The sequence below is a fragment of the Struthio camelus genome, chromosome 25 (genome assembly GCF_040807025.1).
Source record: "Struthio camelus isolate bStrCam1 chromosome 25, bStrCam1.hap1, whole genome shotgun sequence".
Taxonomy (NCBI): Eukaryota; Metazoa; Chordata; class Aves; order Struthioniformes; family Struthionidae; genus Struthio; species Struthio camelus.
In genome coordinates, this window is record NC_090966.1 from 7,417,391 (window position 1) to 7,436,168 (window position 18,778).

Sequence of the window (18,778 nt, forward strand, 5' to 3'; positions counted from 1 at the left end):
CGCGGGGCGGGGGGGCGCCGCGCTATGAAAGGGGCCGCGGCCGCCGCCGCCCCAGAGCCGCTTCCCCGCCGCGCCGCGCCGCTCCGCACCGGCGGCCGCCCGGAGCCGCTGCCCTCACCATGGTGAGCGCCGGGGCCGGGGCCGGGCGGCAGCTCCTGCCGCACCGCTTTCGGTTTCGGTTCTGGTTCCGGGTCCCGGCGGGGTGGAAGCGGGCGGGGCGGAGCCGGGCACCGCGGAGCGCACGGTACCGGCGGAGCCCGGGGGTAACTCGGGGCGCGCACGGTAGCGGCGGCGGTGGCCGGGGGGGGGGGGAACTCGGGGCGCCGGGGCGCGCACGGTAGCGGCGGCGTCGGGAGGGTATCGGGGGTAATTCGGGGCACCGGGGCGCGCACGGTACCGGCGGCGCCCGAGGGGTAACTCGGAGCCCCGGGGGCCGCAGCGGTTCCTCGCCCGGCCCGGTGCCACCTTCAAGCCGTACCCCGGCCCCCGTGTGCCTCCCGGCCGGGGCCGGCGCGGCAGAGCCTGGAGCTTCCCCCGGGAGGGAGCCCGGGACAAGCGGGAGCTTTGTGGGGTCGCGGACGGGCGAGGGGGTCGCGCTGAATCGGGGATTGTTCGCCCGGCGGAGCCCCGCGCTCCCCCGAGCCCGGCCTCTGTAGTGCCATTGTCCGGCCGCGCTGTACGCGGCCCCCTTTCATAAAGGCGAGCATTATATTTAAAGCTGGCTGCTAAACAATGGGTCCTGAGGGTGTTTTCTATTATTGTTCTTTTGTTTATGCATCTGAAAAGCAGCCTCAGTTACTGCTGCTCACCAGCAGCTGCTTTCAGCAAAATAGTTTGACTGCCACAGTCACAGGCCAAGCCCTGTGCTGGGCACACGTAGCCGCCTCGCCCTCCGGCCACAGCAACAGCAAGTCAAGATACTCCTCCTACTCCCCCGCTCAGGCCAAAGGCCCCTAACCTCTTCGAAAACATAACACTTACACTTGGAGGATGAGCAGTTTCCTGGGACGTCTCACGGCGTCTGTTTTTCTTGCACTCGTCCACAGGCATCGGAGGAAGCCAAAGTACTTGTCCTCTTGTATGATGACTTGGGAACCCCGAGCCCTCAGGGAAGCCAGTGTAGGTGTCCCAACAGAGATGCACGCTCCTTGTTTTTCTTGGATCCCGTTCCTGGGGCAGGAATTCCGCACCAGTCTCGAGCGGGGAGATTGCTGCTCCAAGGACTGTGCTTGGAGCTTGTCATCCCCCCACAAGAGGCCTGACTTGCTGCACAGCGAACATGAAAACAATGCTGGTGCACAGTCCTTGTCCCAGGCTGCTTCGAAACCAAAAACCCAGCTCCAAATTCTAGAATGAAGGGTAGAAAGAGAAGTTAATCAGTTGAAATAGTTGGTTTTCCTACAATGTCCTCACCCTGCAGTCAAGCAGTATTCTTCTGCCACGAGCAGAATATTTATGTAGTATGTAAATCCCCTAGATTTTTGGGTCAGTGGCAAATACTGCTCTTTCAGTATCGCATCTGTGGTTTCTTGACTGCTGGTACAGAGCTCGTGTCTCAATAACAGGAGGTTGTGGCAGGCAGCAGAGTCGAGACTGGTTTGTGGCAAGGATGCAGCTGGGGAGAGAAGTTGGAGAGTTCATGTATTAACCAAAAAGATGGTTGTCCCTATTGGCATTACCAGAACCTTAGACAAATTCCTTGTTTTCATCAAATCTCTGATTTTCCTAGGTCCTGCTGAGAATTACTCTTAGATACCAGTTATTGCATCTGGTGGCAAAAGGGGAAGGAGGAACAGTGCCAGCTCTCGGTTGGTGCTTTTCCTGTCTTGCTTGGTGGTGTCAAGCTCAAGCATTTGTTTTGTTGCTGAGAGGATGGGTTTAACTTTCAGTTCAGGAAATGCTAAGAGCAGGTTTGCTTTTGCCTGAAGCAATATAAGTTCTGTACGAGACCAGCCCAAAATTCCCCCTTCTGAGGCATAAGGGTGCTGCTGTTCAGTGTAGCGTCCAGGCGCAAAGGGAAGGCGATTCTTAACATGATGTAGTCTCCTTGCAGGCTTTACTCTGAAACAGCCTTTCCTACGTGACTGGAGAATTCCTAAACCGGCTTAAATCCGTTTGTAGTCTTTATTTGGATTAATCAATGAAACTTGAGCAGCTGTCACACCTCCCAGGACATTCGTTTCCCCTTTTCAGGACAAGTTCCCCATGGCATGCAGTCTCTTTGTAAACGAGCAGCCGCAAGCGTTGGTTTAAATGTCCTGAAATAAATTTGACCCTTCAACTGCTCTGTCTGGGCTTCAGCTTTGCGGGGGCTCACGGGCGCCTGCTGCTACCACGTGACAGTAAAACTTGCACTTCCATGTCAGATGGTACTGTGGCTGCCACCGGTGGCCAGTGAAGGCCTGAGCCAGAAGGGTGAGCGGGGCTGCCCCTCCGCTCCTCCTCCTCTTGCCCCCGTGTCAGGAAGGCGGCAGGACAACACGGTGCCTCCTGCGGGACCCGTGGTGGCAGCTGTGAGACTGGTGTGAGCCAAGCAGGGCAGCCGAGGTGGCACAGACGTGTTCCCAGAGCTGTTCACGACCCTCCGAGCACAGCCCTCCTCCCTCCCCCTAAAGGTCTGCTGTTGCGTAGTAGAAATACGCTGTCTCTCAGGATTGCTAGCCTACAAAATATTTTCTTATTGAATTTCAGAACAGAGGCTTTTCAAAGAAGAGTCACACGTTCCTGCCTAAGATATTTAGAAAAATGTCTACTCAGTCAGCCAAAGAAAGGCCTGAAAGCTTGCAGTACCCATTCCTTGATGATGATGATACCATCTCCACAGTTAAAGAATCTAAAACCTTTTTTATTTTAAGAGGCCTGCCTGGCAGTGGAAAGTCCACTCTGGCCCAGGCTATTCAAGATAGATATAAAGATGCCTGCAAGGTGATTTCTGTCGATACCTATAAAATTGTACCTGCAATAAGAAGCACTGTTCCTGAAGAGTATTCAAAGGTTGATGAGGATCTAGTTGACTATTGCAAACGAGACATCAGCATTATCATTTTGGATGACACTCACCATGAAAAGGAACGACTGGATCAACTGTTTGATATTGCTGACAAATACCAGTACAAAGTCATCTTTGTGGAGCCAAAAACACAGTGGAGAACAGATTGCTTGCAACTTAAGGAAAAGAATCAATGGAAACTGTCAGTGGAAGAGCTGAAGAAGATGAAACCAAGCTTGGAGAAAGAATTCCTACCCATGTATTTTGGGTGGTTTTTGAGCAAAAGAAGTTCAGAGATCCTGAGGAAGGCTGGACAGGCCTTCTTAGATGAGCTTGGAAGTCTTAAGGCCTTCAAAAAGGAGAGTAAATACTGTATGTATAGAAGTATCTTATCAAGTTTTTACTCTGTTGATCAAACATTTAGTTACACTGAAGTGACACTTTTAGTTAAAGTTTGCAACAACAACAACAACACTGTTTAAAAATACTAGCCCCTATATTTTCCATAGTTGACAAAGTTGCTCTTGTAAGTTAAAAACAAATGAAACTGAGTTTTCTTAGGACATCTACTTAGCTCCCCCAATACTGTAGGGAGCTGAGGTAGGATGCTGGCAGTGGTACATAAAGCAGCTGAGCGTCCCACTGGTTACTGCAGGGGACTACAGAGAATTAATGTGAAGAGTCAAAGAGAAAAGTGAAAGATGGAACAATCTTGCCCCTTAAGTGATTCTTACAACATCAAGGTTAAGACAAACCATGATGCTGTGCAGAAGTTTGTTGTCTAGTTGCATCCACTATTAGCCTAGGTGGAAGGAACAGTTTTATTTACTTATTTAGCCTTCAGCAGCAAGTAAGATGAAACATTAAGGACAAGTTGGTGAAGAAATTTGAGGTGGGACTTAGGCTTGTAGGGTGATATCGGGCAGGTCATCTTTTAGTAGTAACTTTGTTTACCTGTATTTGCAGTTGCTTCTGCAGTTGAAGATCCCAAAATAAAAATAGATCTCACCAGCTACTTTGTGAAGAGGCCACCTGGAGTCTTACACTGCACCACAAAATACATGGATTTTGGAAAAGCGCCTGGAGCTGAGGAATATGCCCAACAAGAAGTTAGTGTCTGGGTTCTGACTCTTCCCCCTTCCTAGCAGCATATGCACAAACCTGAGGGAGTGGGTTGGGGATGCAGCTTCGCTTTGAGTTGGGAGGCGATTTTAGAGAGAGCACCCATGTTCACAGCATAGCAGCACTTCTCTGGTGGCCTGCGCAATAGAAAAGTCAAAAGTGAGGGAGACAGTGACTAGTTTCTTTTAGTCCAAATAAAATACTCCTACCACCTCCTGCAGTCCTGACTTCCAGCATCATCTCCAACAGCTTGATTTGAATGATGATGAATTAAGGTAGTTACAGCTAAATTATTTCATGCTTTAACCGATGAGTCCAAGTACCCAGTTAATTATTGGAATTTATGAAGGAAAAGGACAACCAGCTCCGGATTTGTGGGACAGAAATGTCAGGCCACCATCTTCTAGTTGTATGCCCTGTTTCGAGTATGTCAAAGCAAGGGTTATCATGATCAGCTAAGACCCTGAGCGTGCGGAGAATAAAGCCAACCACACTGCTAGACAGCCTACCTGTTTGCAGTTCGTTAAAGCTGTGTTCTGGGCTTGTTTCCCTCTTTCCCCAGGCTGTGAAGGCTTCCTACGGCAAAGGCTTTACTTTGGCCCTTTCGGCTTTGTTTGTCACACCAAAAACTGTCGGAGCTCGCGTGGAATTGAGTGAGCAGCAGCTGCTGCTCTGGCCGGGAGATGCCGATAAGATAACGCCCGCAGACAACTTTCCAAAAGGCAGCCGGGCGCACATCACCCTTGGCTGTGCCAGTGGCGTAGAAGCAGTCCAGACTGGGCTCGATCTGCTGGAGTTTGTAAAACTGGAAAAGGCAGGGAACAAAGGTGAAGACGTGGGGGAGATCGGAGGAGGGAAACTGCAGTATTTTGATAATGGTATGTGGATGCTTGTGCTTTCTAAAAAGATTGATGTGAGGGCAACGTTCTCGGGTTACTACGGCAAAGGAAAACTTGTGCCTACACAGAGCACCAACAAACGGGGCTCTGCTTTTAGTTCCTGCACCATCATCTAATAGTATGGGCAGGGTAGCTTGTTTGTTTATTACCATTTGTTCATTTGTTTTTTAAAGCAAGTAACTCCTGTAACCTTTAAAATTGTAAAGAGAAATAATTGTACCTTTACTAAATAAGTCCTTTTGCCAACTCCAGTATGTCTCCAGGGAGACAGTTTATTGGCCTCAGGAAGTGACTCTTGACTGACAAAGGAAAAACCAAATAGACCAAAACAGTCAAGTAGATAAAAATATGGCAGTAACTAAGTGCTGAATGTTTTTTTTTTTTTTTTTTTTTAAATGGAAGAGTTTTGGAGAGACCTAGCTGTGCTGCTCTGCTTGTCTGCTTCCTCAGAGGAAGATCTCCTATGAGCTTTTTTAACTTCCCTCTGAACCACAATTGTTAGATCGTTACGTGTCAGTACTATATGATTGAGCAGTGGCAGACCAAAGCCTGTAACAGGTCTGAAGCCAGGGGAAGTGAACTGTATAATGCCTCCCCCCCTTTCCCAAAGCTGAGAGACTAATATCAGCAATTCTGGTAGCTGAATTACTAGGTTAAAAAAAAAAAAAAAAAGTAAGGTAATTACCCAATTATGGGTAATTTCTGTCAAACATGACAGTTACTACTTAGTAGTCTAGTCTCTAAGAGCAAAGAATTATAAAGGACATCAGGGTATCCAAAAGCCTTGGTTAGAGCCCAGCCTCTCGCGTCCACGTGGCTGCCCAGGCCTGGGCTACCCCAGCTTCATGCTCACTATTAGCGTGCGAAGGCCTCCATGGACAGAAGGAAAGTGCATTGCCAGAAGATGTCTTGAGGACAACTACTATGGGTTAAAAGAAAAGTCCCAGAAAGGGAAACAAGCTAAGTATCAGGAGAGCTATTCAGTTCCTGTAACATGGCTCCAGTCATTTTCAAAGCATGTGTCAAATTGGGCTGGACCAAGTACTGTCCAGTGTCCTTATCCTGTAGGAACAATCCTGCCTTGGCAGGGAATGGAAGAGATGAACTAGGGTCTTTTCCATCTTATTTTATAGAAACTAAAATCATGTCTGAAGTATAGAACTGTACTTCAAACAAGATTTTACTACATTTATCTAATGTACTTGAATGTTAAAAGTTAGGATGGAAGTAACATTGTAATTTAGGAAGTAAATGGAGGTACTGTAACAAAACTTAAGTCCGCTCAAATCTAATTTTTTTTTCAGCTGGTTGTTTAATGTTCAAACTCTTCTGTTAAGTCTGTCTTACTGCAGCTTCTGTTTTTGCTCTTAAGTGAAACTCTTTGCCAGTTAGTCACATATTGCCGTTACCTTACTATACACTTAGCACAACTAATGGGATTCAGGTCAGAACAACAGTTTAAGCTCATGCTATGGCTCAGTGTTTGGTGAACTGTATATCGAAATTAATCCAGTACTAATATGTAAATGCTTACTGTATTTGAAAAGCATGTGCTGGGTTCGTATCTGCAAAGGAGCTGTCATGTGGACACAGCTTATCAGCAGCCGTGCACACATCGAAAACATTGCTTACCAAGCCCGACGCTGCACAAGAAACATTTCCTCTCTGTTTAAAACAGAAGCCAGGTGCGCTTTGGGGCTAATCTGGTACACACTGTGCAAGCTTGCTGGTTAAGCAAAAAAGCTCCTGCTGTTTCAAAAAGATGGGTGATGGAATAAATTCCCATTATACCTTCAAAAAAAACCCCAAACCAACAATCCAAAAAACAAAACATGTAATCCCCCCATACTTTCAACAGAATAAGAGTTGCTAGCTCTTGTTAGAAACTATTTGAGAAAGCCACCAGCAAAGTTGGGAGTGCCTGATGCTCACCTTAGGCATTTCCTAACAGGAAAAATCATATATGGCTTTATTCTATCAAAAGAAAAAAGAAGCATTTTAAAGCATCAGCCGAACAGCTCCTGCAACAGGGTAGGAGCAGGCTGAATCCCCTCTCCTTTCAGTGCTCTGGTATCATAACCCAACGCTCCAGATTACATCCAGCACCGACATACGCAGCTAGAATATCTACTTCATTTGTCTGTTCAAGAACAACAGTGAGACTGTCGTCATTTAAGTGTTTATTAGTTTGTACATCATATACAGTTTATAATAAAGTAAACCAATTGCATATGGTTTTGCTTCAGTCTGTGATATTCTTCATATAAACACATCATTATGAATTATGCCTAATGAAGTAAACAACAAATATTCACATTTTTACCGTTCACATCCTAGAAAGGTAAGGGTCCAAAGAGGGACAGTGTTCATACTAATGTGAAGCCTGCCTTAGAGAGGACTAAGTGTTTGGCAAAGCAATCTGGAATATTGATTGCTCCATGCAATATTCCTTTCCTCCTAATGGAAAGGTAACTTACACTGAGGTACACGTTCCTCCTAATGGAAAGGTATTTACACTGAGGTAAACATTCGGAATTTGTCTTCAATTCAGATAAATACTACAGCACAGGGTCTAGCGTCCTCTCCAAGCTGGTTTCACATCAGTGTCTGTTTTTGTCTTGACTACTCCTTAATGTCTTTACAACAAAGCAGATATGCATGCAATGAAGGTGTTCAGTTCGCTGTTTTGCACTCAACCCCCCCCAACGTTGCTTCACGCTCTATATTCTTTTTTGAAGCACGAGCTATTAAGTGAAAGCAGGAAGTAAGATGGGGTAATCAACATAAGATTAGCTATGCCAGAACTACAGTCAAATTGCATACCCAGCCAGAGGCAGCATTCAAGTTCCCAGTGAGCTACTGCATTCCTGAACCACCACTGATAATACCAAAGCTTTGAGTTCAGAAAGGTACGTTGCAGACTATGCACTCATCTTGGCACTCTACCTAAAAAGCTTCATACGAGGGCTTTCCTTCCCAGGTCAGACCTATGCTAGAGTGTACACTTACTTAGTGCTAGTCCAAGAAGAAAGGATAATCCTGTCCCCAACTCTGCATGCACGGGGAAAACTAGGGGAAGGCAAGGAAGGCCAAAGCATTACACACCATCTTTCACAGCCAAGCACAGGTCCTTCCGCCCTGGTGAACAGGTACAATATGGAAATCTGCTCTGGAATACAATAGCTGCTGTGCGTGAATGGCCTCTAGGTGTAAGGAGGGTCACAGAACTGCTATCACCAAGTTTGTCACCTTTCAGAATTGGTTATAGCTCTACCATAAGAGAATGAGATGGGCCTTAGCACTACTTGGAGAAACTAAAGTAGGTGCAATATATGAGCCATCTTTTTCCCTAAGGGAGGGGAGGGTACAAGGCACAAATTTAAATGGGTGAAAACATCCTCTTGAAGATAAGGGAAGTTTTTAAAGTTAGTACTGAAATGGAGGGAGTAATTTTGAAGGAACAGCAAACCACTGTGTGGTCCAAACGCTTTGGTCATTCAATTGGTTGAAGACCGATGTGGCTGAGCGCAGCCATCCAACACGAGGCTGGCTCAGAAACCAGCCCTTACGGTTGGGCACAACAACCAAGTGAGTTTCCGTATCGGAAACAAAACAGTACAATAGCTTCCACTCTGTATCCTAGTCTGATAGGAAAAGAGCTCCAAGGGACTTGCAATATTCATGGCTACTTAATATTGTCGTCCCTAAACCTTTTTTTTTTTTTTTCCTCCCCTCAATTTGCATTAATGCACGTATTTACAAAACAGTCAAAAGCCTTTAGCACTAAGAATCCAGCTTTATAGCAAAACTCTCAAGTTCACAAACAAAACCATGTACTTTCCTATGTGGCATGTGCAGCAGAAACAATTAGAAGAGCCTGTCAAAGGGGGCAGCCAGAAGCATCTTAATGTTCTTTACAGCTGATTTCAAGTCCAGGTTCAGTATATCTGGAGAAGACTCGCACAGTGCTCCCCTGCAAAAGGGTGGAGCTAACAGAGCATCAGATTTGAAAAGTAAATCCACACATGGAAAAAACAAAAAACAAGAAGAACTCCACACCGGGCTTTGTGGTCTAGAGGCCAGACCATTTTACATGCAAGTATCTCCCAACACTAACATAACTGATGCACGTTTTCATTTTCAAAGCATAAAATTCCTTCCATTTTAATTTGAATGCAACTGCACTTCACCATTTGAAACTAGCCCTACAGCAGCTCAGAGGTTACAAGTATCATGAAACAAGCAAAGGAACATTAGAGGGAGAGCATAATAGTTAAACAATTCCTTATCTTTTGGCAAATGCTAGACAGAGTCACAACAGCTTAGCCTAACTTTGCACAGGCTGCTCTGCTGACAGCCAAACTCCCCATATGCACAGTTCTTCTGCAGCTTGCACCTTCTATTGACAAAGTCAGCAGCTACTCTATTATTCAGTTACTGAGCACTGAATAGCAATTACTTTCACTTTGCTGCTAAGAGACCCCTCCCTTCCATAACAATCTGGTCTTTTAGCCACACCGGCTCCATCTTTACGGTAACTGCTATCAGCAGCAGGCCAGAGGAACAAGTATGAAAGAAATCCACAGCTGCTCCAGATCTATATTTCAGGACAAGGGAATATAACTATTTACCAGGCAGAGCAGGGAACACTGTCTGCAGATGGGAAACAGCCCGGTGACATTTTTAGTTACATTTTAGAGTTGACTATTAAGGCTCTTGCTGTCACGCCAAAAAGAAACCTTTCAGTAATGATTAAGACTGACTTCCAGAAAGACCTGTTTTCATTAAAAGGAGACGCTTTACTGTCAATTCTTTCCACATGCAAAGTTCACATTGTACCCTGTAGTCACGTCAAAGGGAAAAGTACACCTCTGAATAAGGCTTGATCCATGTATATCCTCCTATGCTTGTGTTTCAAGAGCATCACCTACGGCAACCTCCTATCACCTACTTCAGAAAAAGCACAGGCGTAAGTTTAAGATATTTATTAATCATTTTTCGGGCAAATTCCTACACCTGGTGCTCCTATCAAGCCAGAGGAAGCCAGGGAGGTGTGTAAATGGTAGCAGCTAAAAAATAGCATTAAGGTTCCCTGTGGCTACAGATGAATTACAACCCATAAATACCATTCTGTGACTATTCAGCGTGAAAGGCAATGTTTTAAACAATGCCCATCTAAGCAGATTTTTTCTGAAAGAAACACAGTTCCGTATCTCCAAACTGTGCTAAGACAGGATGGAGGTTACAACGTCAATGCACCTGTATCACAACACCCTGCTACTGTCCTGAGGTAACGGGATAGTTACTGAATTCCATTAACATTGTAATGCACTCTGCAAAAGCGAACGCACGTTTGCATTTGCTTTTAATCACATAATAGAGCTCCTTAGAAAACTCTTGGCACTCATCATATTTAATATTAAACTACATTAAATCATGCATTCATGTACAGGTTTACATAAATATCTGCGTTTACCTTTCCTCTCTCAGAAGAAAAGCCCTCAGAAGCATTCTACTTCTGTCCTCCAAAGAACGGTCTCATTTAAAGTTTGGAGAGAAGGAAGCCTATCTTTCCTAACTGGGGGGAGAGGGGAGAAAAAATAAAAAATAAAAAAATTACACTGACAAATGCAGGATACATCCCTGCATGTGATAAAAGACTGAGAAAATTCCAAACTGTACATTAATATTAATACACACAGACAATACATTATGAATCGAGAATGCCCCACTGAATAAGTCCTGTAAACTCTGATTTACAAGTGCCATGAGAACTGGAGAAGTCCCAATATGCATAGACTGGTATTTTAATTCTCCAAATATTTATTGTTCCAGAGTCTAAAAGATGCCAGGACCTTATTTTGCTCTCAGTGCAATCCGGGTAAATCCATCAAGTTACACTGGTGCAAAGGAAGTTAGAATGAATGTTGAAGAGTCTATTTTTGGAAATATTATTCAACATCGACTCATTTTAAAAGTTGACTCTTGAGTGAGTTATAAAATACTTCCTTTGCTCTGCAGCACTAAAGTTTAAGCCCTTAAGTCTTCCCTCTACGAAAGCGGATTGTCAAAAATTCTGACAAAGAACTAGATGCCTCGGGACTGTAGTATTCAGCGGCAGCAGCACCACATGTTTCTATTGCAACTGTTGTAAATGAAGTTAACTTGCATTGCAGCCTAGTTACTCTGTCCAACGGAACAGGACAAGTACAGCCCTCGGAAGGAAGGAAGACAGAGATATGAGCATTCAAAAGAAGGATTTCATGCAATCAATTCATTGCAATCTATTTTTTCCTGCAGTAAAAAGTTAGGTCAGATGTTACATAGAAGTTAGTGTCAGGTTTCTCTAGGAAAAAGTCCTGCATGTACTCGTAAGAATGTCTGTCTTTTTCAGCCAGGCAAAATTCAGCTCTCCAAATGTCACTACACTACAGTAGGTCAGTTTTAAGAAACTCCAGATACAGCAATGCCTCTGAAAGACTCTTCCTCTTCACACTGGTGCTGCTGAGCGCTAACACGCACAAACCTCGCTTCTGCCGCAAGGTTTCCTACAGTACTGTCAGATCTAACGCCACATGCTAAGCTCCAAAACTCTTTAAAGATAATATTTAACTTGAACAAAGCATCTAGTCAAAAAAAGATTCTCCATTTTATCTCTTCACTTTATAGAAGAAAGTGAAGAGTTCCGGAAGCAGCGTCCTCCTCAGCCGAGATCCTGCTATAACACTACACTTATGGTGAAAAATAAGCAGCATTCATGTTAACAGGCTACTGCCTGTTAACCAAACCAACCAGTATCACCAAACCAAATCCATTCTGAATTCGAGATGGTGCAGCTGCACACAGCTCCAGGCTTCAACCGCATCGCTCCAGCACTTGTCCTGACATTGTGCAAGAGAAGCAAATTACAGACTGTCAGTTCAAAGTTTGACTTTGCATTTTCTTGCTTCTTTGAACTAGTAAATTACTTTTATTTGAAAACTACTTGACTAATTTAACATATTTGTACAGTTCCTGTAAACGTTATGAGAACACACTGCCGCATACACACAGAGTAACCATTTTCAGTTAATAACCTGAATATAACTTTGTATGTCTTCAAAGCCAGAAAGACTCATCCACATTATGGATCAGTACATGAAATCAAACATGAAAATCTTAAACCATAAACTCAACTTTTAGCACAAGTATCAAATGTTCAAGTGGATTAATCAAAAAAGATACAGTGAAGAAATTCAGCCCAGAGAAAGTTAAATGTTCGCTTAAAGATGACAATTCTTGGAGTGGAAACACAAAGCCCTTAATTCTAGCTGCATCACAGGGAATTCTCACATAAGCTGCCCTTTTAAATCCAAAGGGGCATTTTTCTGATATGAAAGTGTTAAGCTCACACACTATCATTTAAGTTAATGCCCAAGTGTACCGTTCTGGTAGAACCATGGCAAAAAAGAAGTGGCAGCTGGCAGGTAAAAAGGAAAGGAAAAAAAAAAAAGCAATTGTATCAAATTTGATTGAATCTTAGCAATACTTTCAGAAGATTAAAATAACTTACAAGTTGCTACAAACCCTAGGCATGCTGCCACACTGCACTTTGGAGCCAGCCGAAACAAAGCAGGAGATTACTTCACCCTCTCACAAGTCAAGATTCCAGGAAGAGGACTTCAAGGAAATCCCCTCTGTTGAGAAGCAGGAACAGTCTGAAAGTACGGGCCAGCATGGAGGGACCAAACGATTCAAAGCTTTATTTTTTTTTTTTTAATAAAGTTAACAGTAAAACAAAATTCACAAGCCTTCCCCTCCCCGAGCTGGTTTCCTCTTCACACACAAAAGCACACAAAACAGAGGTCTCCAACTGAGAAAATGAAACTGCTCTAAGTACAATGAGACATGATGAAGGAAGGAGTCTAAGTATGTCCATAGTCAAGGTTAAAATAAGCAGATCACGTATGTGTAGGGTTTTTTTTTTTAGCCAAACTGGAAAAAGAAATTTCCTGGCCCAGAAGCTGAAAAAGAAAGTGAAAGATATTAGCACCTTCAAAATTCTAAGACATGACTATTAAATAACATCCTGCAATAGCTTGATACCAATCAAGTACTTAATTCAAACAAAAACATTTGGACAAGTAGAAATACATAGCAAAGATCTGCTCTTTCCTAACAGCCAAAAGAGTGGACTACTGCTAATATGGGTAAGGGAGACTCGGAGGTAGATTTATGAGGACGAAGGAAATAACACACAAAGTATGCAAGACTTCTCAAAATTCCCTTACCAAATGATCTTAAGGTACATGCAGTTTCTTAAGGGGGGGGGGGGTATTGATACTAGCTAAGCACTGACAGCTCACTCAGTGCTGTATAAAGCCATTTACTCCATGGGGCGTGAAGAAAGCCTAACCACCCATGAGGTTTGAAGGCACACTGAGTAACAGCTTTCCACTGCCACCAGTCACTCCAAAACATCTAAAGGCAGAGGCCCTCAGAGGGATTCACAGTGTTATGAAATTAAAAGGAGACAGCCGAGTGATACATATGCGCAGCACCTCTGACCAAGAATCATCTTTTCTAGCTTTAGCAACTGTATGCAAGTTATGGTCAACTATTCCTAAGCAGCAAAGCACCACTTAGATGGCCAAAGCTCACACACACTACTTGAGAAGAGAACCTCTGGGTTTTGCCACTTTCAAACATAAAGGCATCAGAACCAGCCATCAGCTGGGATGCTGTGCAGACAAAACTTTCCAAGTGCTCCTAGATGCCCTTATGCAGAAAAGTCAAATGTCAAAGCACACCTCTGGCAAACTTAGCTGCCCTGTTAAGTGATTCACATACTCACATTTCAAAGCTGATGGAAGGACACTTTCACCTACCTTCAAAACTGAAGCCACCCGGCCCACCAAAGAAGGCCTTGAAGATATTATTTGCATCAAAGTCTACAGGGGAGGAAAAAAAAAGTTGTGAGCTGAATTTGAACAGCCAGGTACATTTTCCACAATTTAGGTATTGTTGCTTAATTGGGGGCCAATAAAGCATTTTACAGAGGGACAGAAAGCTGCAGACAAATAGTTTGCTTTGTCCGCTATAGGGCGGGAGCACAGAACGCTATACAGCGGCGGACGGAGGCCACTGGAAGGGACGGAAAACAGGCAAAAGGAACAGTTGCCAGAGAGACAGCTTCAGTCGTAGGGTGACATACTAATTTTGGATAAGCAGCATTTGGGGACCCACAACCTTTTGATGATTTGATTTTACCCTGCTTGTGAAAGAAAAAGCTTCTTCACAATGGCACCCACAACATATAATGCTGAATCAAAGATAACATCCAGCACATAATCCAGAACGTCCTGCAGCTTCAAACATTCCGTGCCGAATCCACCACTCAAATAATTTCGGAAACTAAACACAGTCAATTCATAGGATTATTACAAACAGGAGGCAAAAAAATACCAAGCTCCTTTAGAGGAGAAGGCAGACTCTAAATGCTCTAATCTTTTCAAAGGCTGCCATAGTCGAATACTGTAAGAAATGCTTACCTCCCATGTTCAACCCATCCTCTTCTAGATCCTGTCCGCTGTCATAGCGAGCCTTCTTCTTGGGATCCGATAGGATGGTAAAGGCTTCACCAACCTCTTTAAATTTCTTTTCCTCCTCCTTCTGTACTTCTGCGCTTGCCCCACTGTGTCGGTCTGGGGATATAACAGGAGAGAAGCTCTCATTTCTAGCGTAAGTGGAAAACGCTACACATTCCCAGCTACTGCAAGCTTGCATGAAGATACAGACAATGCTGAGCAGCTGTCTGTATTGGCAGAAAAAGATAATCAGGCGATTCAGTACATCATGTATTTTAGAAAACTGGGGTCAAAAAAAAAGTGTCATTTTTCCCATAAATTCCACTGCCTATTTATTCCTGCTTCTGCATAGTGGTGCTGGGGAAAAATCAAAGCAATGATACATGCTTTAACAAAAGACTGTTTCTGGGTACCTGGATGATGCATTAGTGCTCTTTTCCTGTAAGCCTTCTTGATCTCATCTTCAGAGGCATTTTTGTCAACCCCAAGGATTTTATAGTAGTCTTTCCGTTTGCTCTTTTTCAATTCTACCTGTGCATTCTTTAGAAGTTGCTTGTGTTCTGGAAAGAAGTGCAATGCCAAAGGAAAGCAGCTTTAGTGTCAGACACAGTATCCTGCTGTAAAAAAGAAGCTGACAGACTAACACATTGAGGCAACCTGGGATGAAGTATTCAAATGTCACAAGTAAATAACCCACTTCATTTAGTCAGATAGATAATTAAAACTTAACTGTTCATTTAAGGCTGGTTCCAAACACAGGTATAAATCTTAGCGCTATTAAAGCGATTTTAGTTTAACTAAAGGCATCAGGGGCATCAGCCTCTAGCTCCTCTTGGGAATTTCAGACAGCACCAATTCAACGTTAAGTTTGTTTTGCAGTGCTGCCCTGTTTCTACCACCTTGTGCATCAAGTGCATATTTGAAATATTTTTCTTCTCTTTCAGCAGCCACAGTTATCAGGAACATCTAAAGATCTTAAAACCAAGAGGCACAGCGTGATTAAGTAACTTGCCCAATGCCACCCAAGGAGCCAGAGGTAGAACAAGAACCAGACCCCGATATTCTGAACACCAGTCGAGTGCTTCAGCTAAAAGGAAATTCTCCTCTCAGCATTCAATGCTGGGAGAGAAACTAACACCCGATTCTGAGATAGGCATTTCAGAGTGCTTCTGAGGATTTTTCCAATACTGTCTTACTGGAGTGAGGGGCAACGACTCAGCATATCAGGCAATTAAGCGCTCACTAGTGTACCTATCTCACAAGATGAAGTAGAATAGGAGGGAAAAAAAAGAAGATGGAAACATTTGTCTCGTTGTTCAGCGGAAGCTTATGTGCACAAAAAGAGAACGCTAATGTGCTTACCTTTTGTTTTTTCTGTCTGATAAACTTTTTCATAGTCTCTTACAGCATCTTCATACTGTTCTGTGTCCATATAACTGTGCAAAGAAACAGCCGTTACCAAGGTATACTTCACAGAAAGAAACCAAAAGGGGTTTAAGTACAAGTTTTCTGGATGGATGTGACTTAAGGAGAAGACATACACCAGACTGCAGAAAGAACAACTGTTAAAAGAACCCACAATGGGTCACAGCTAGACTAACTAGAAGCCCAGGCACCTGCAATTTGTGGGAAAACCTCGCACATGATCCTGTACTTTGGGCTCCAAGCTTAGATTGCACTCTCATTTGGCAGCACAATTTCTACTCTGACAATCTAGCAATTATTTTGTCCAGTGGCAGGAACTAACACTAGCCAGTAAAAATTTAAGGAAGCTGGTGCAGAGTTATACACTAGCAACCCTGATTAGAAGGGACAATCCTGGCATTTCGGAGAGGGAAGCGTACCTTCTATTGGCATTTCAACCTCAGTCGTGTTATGTTAACTAATTACTGTAATTTAATAATTACTGAGATGGAGCTCAAGAAGAACATTGAAGGTTATAAGTTAAAACGGACACATAACAGGAAGGCCACAATAATGTTTTTGGTTCTCCTATAGGCCAGGCAGCTCTGCCACAAACCAGAGAATAGTCAGTACCGAGGAAAACAAATAAAGCTGCAGTCAGAACAGAACTCTGACTACTTCCCTGGTTGGTGCCAAGTTACAAGGGAGACATATAGACCCAAATATTCCGTGCACAACTTGCCCAGCCTCACTGTGTTACACTGCAATATTACCTATGGCTGAAATACTGTACAGTCTCAGTTAATTTCCCCTCTATGGGAAACAGGGCAGTCTGTTTCAAGACCTGGTCCATCAGAGGTGTGAATAGCTCTGTCAGGGTAAGATCTCTTACTCCCAGCAACCTCTCAGAAAAAGCTTAGCAGAGAGGAGCTCTGAGACAGAACAATGTCCCATATTAGTTTATAAAAATAGCAAGTGAAGTCTTAAAAAGAAATTTTGCCTAAATACAATAGAAAATACACAGCTGCAGATTCATGAAGGCAGGACAAACTATGTAGTCTCCCCCCTGTCTCTCCTTGGCAACGTAAGAAAGGGGAACAAATTCAGGGTATCTGAAGACAGAGCCTTCTACTTCAGTTAAGCCTCAAATTTGTTATACCTGCCACACAGTGCTGTAGGCATGAGGTTCCTACCCACAAACCTGCTCAGCATGTCCACGATAAAGGTCTACTTACCACTGTGCTCTCCTCAAGTACGCTTTGATATATGTGTCATCCAGTTTCACTGCATTCGTGCAGTCATCTATTGCTTCTTCAAGTTTCCTAAGCTACAATGACAGAGACAAGTTAAGTAAATCCCAGTCAGAGAACAAATTCTGATAAACAGCACTGTATTTTTAGGCAAATGAAGATCCTAAAGAATCTTGAAAAAAAAGGTCACTGTTTTGTGTATCTGCGTCCAGGAATTTTTTCCCAATCCCCTCAAAACACAAAGCTTTTATTCCCGCCAGAGAAACTAGAAGTTTGGCTAGTGAAGCAGTAAGTTCTTAAAAGAAGCAGCACAAAGTTCTATAAAGAAATGCACTTGGAAACGAGGGTCTTCCTGAGAATGAGCTGAAGAACAAGTTACTCTGTGTCCAAACTAATTCCCAAGACAGGATAATAAGTTTAGAAATATTTAAGAGAAAAATTAAACAAATTAAAAAGTATTGTCTGTTTTCAGACCGAAACAGATACTAGCAATAACCATTAGTGCTGCCTCTGGCTCACCCCGTTTCCTAGGTTTTGAGAGCAGCCCCTGCTTCTTGATCAAATGAGGACATCAAAAAGTCCCACTTATAGAATAGACATCAACACACAGAGAGTTGAGGAGGAAACATGCCTAGAGGAAACACATGGTGGAAATTTTAAGTAGTGTCACATGACTGACTGTTTCTCCAGATAGCTTTGCCAGTGCAAAATGCAACAGTGAAGATGCCCAGGGTTTTAACAATAGGTTAGGTTATTTTAGATCAAAAACCAAAGCAGGATAGATGACCTACCAAAAGAAAACAAAAACCAAAACAAAAAAACCCACCCACCCCCCCCAAAAAAAAAAAACCCAACCTCATCAAATCTTACCAGGAAGGAAACTAAGAATGCTTAAATGCTGATTAAGATAGGGCCACACTACACTCCTCCTCTCCCTCCCATTCTGGGCAGCCTGAGTACTTGAGTTTCGTTTCTTCGGGAGTCAACTTCTTTGGCTGTTTGGAGCAGTTCCAAACATTGTGCAAATACAAAATCCTGAAGCATTGCCTATGGCACTAGAATAATCCAGCTGCTCCAGTCAGGGAAGCTTATGCTTTCCTGAATAATGGTCTGCAATCTGTAAGCGATGTGGTGAGGAACACACCCCAAGAGGAAAGACCACCTCCCAGGTGACCACTTCTTACCTTTGAATTAACTGTCCCCCGGTTGCAGTAGAGTTTGGCATTTGTTTTTATGTTATTTGGATCTATTCCTAGTGCCTCTGTGTACAGTTCATATGCAAGTTTGTAGTTTCCTTCTTTGAAGGCTTTATTCCCGTCTTCTTTCTTTGCTTTAAGTGCTTTGGCATTCTGAAAGGAAATACACCCTGGTAAGACATTAGTTCAGTGGTTCAGGGAGCGCCAAGCAACTTATTTTGCCAGGCTATGCTCCTCAAACATAACTGTTGCAACTTGGTTTCCAGGCATCGTTACAGGCTACAAAAGCTGCAGCCTCGCTACAGCAGCTGAAAGGAGACGTAAGCATCTCGCCTTCCCCCAAAGAGAACTA

General features: G+C 43.7%; 2 protein-coding genes across 4 annotated transcripts in view; one reads left to right on the forward strand and one right to left on the reverse strand.

Moving 5' to 3' along the window:
* On the forward strand, nucleotides 1-7,240 carry CNP (2',3'-cyclic nucleotide 3' phosphodiesterase). 3 transcript variants are annotated; one of them, XM_068918741.1, is made up of 4 exons: nucleotides 1-122; nucleotides 2,692-3,361; nucleotides 3,956-4,098; nucleotides 4,674-7,240. In XM_068918741.1, the coding sequence occupies exons 1-4, from the start codon at nucleotides 120-122 to the stop codon at nucleotides 5,124-5,126; spliced, it is 1,269 nt and encodes a 422-aa protein (XP_068774842.1). In that variant the 5' UTR covers nucleotides 1-119; the 3' UTR covers nucleotides 5,127-7,240. The 3 variants fall into 3 exon arrangements, with proteins under 3 accessions (XP_068774842.1, XP_068774843.1, XP_068774844.1); XM_068918742.1 differs by lacking the exon at nucleotides 1-122 and adding an exon at nucleotides 130-263; XM_068918743.1 differs by lacking the exon at nucleotides 1-122 and adding an exon at nucleotides 205-244.
* Nucleotides 7,178-18,778, reverse strand: part of DNAJC7 (DnaJ heat shock protein family (Hsp40) member C7) — a 27,190-nt gene continuing 15,589 nt past the window's right edge. The window contains exons 8-14 of the mRNA XM_068918740.1: nucleotides 18,415-18,579; nucleotides 17,216-17,307; nucleotides 15,939-16,012; nucleotides 14,990-15,136; nucleotides 14,541-14,693; nucleotides 13,878-13,940; nucleotides 7,178-13,013 (exon numbers count right to left, since the gene is read on the reverse strand). Coding sequence (XP_068774841.1) covers nucleotides 12,976-13,013; nucleotides 13,878-13,940; nucleotides 14,541-14,693; nucleotides 14,990-15,136; nucleotides 15,939-16,012; nucleotides 17,216-17,307; nucleotides 18,415-18,579 — 732 coding nt within the window. The 3' untranslated portion in view covers nucleotides 7,178-12,975. The remainder of the gene's footprint in view (nucleotides 13,014-13,877; nucleotides 13,941-14,540; nucleotides 14,694-14,989; nucleotides 15,137-15,938; nucleotides 16,013-17,215; nucleotides 17,308-18,414; nucleotides 18,580-18,778) is intronic.

Bases quoted from the DNA above. Each gene is read 5' to 3' on its own strand.
- CNP (XM_068918741.1), top strand. The intron at 3,362-3,955 runs GTATGTATAGAA...CTGTATTTGCAG, and splicing joins CAAAAAGGAGAGTAAATACT to TTGCTTCTGCAGTTGAAGAT. The intron at 4,099-4,673 runs GTTAGTGTCTGG...CTCTTTCCCCAG, and splicing joins AGGAATATGCCCAACAAGAA to GCTGTGAAGGCTTCCTACGG.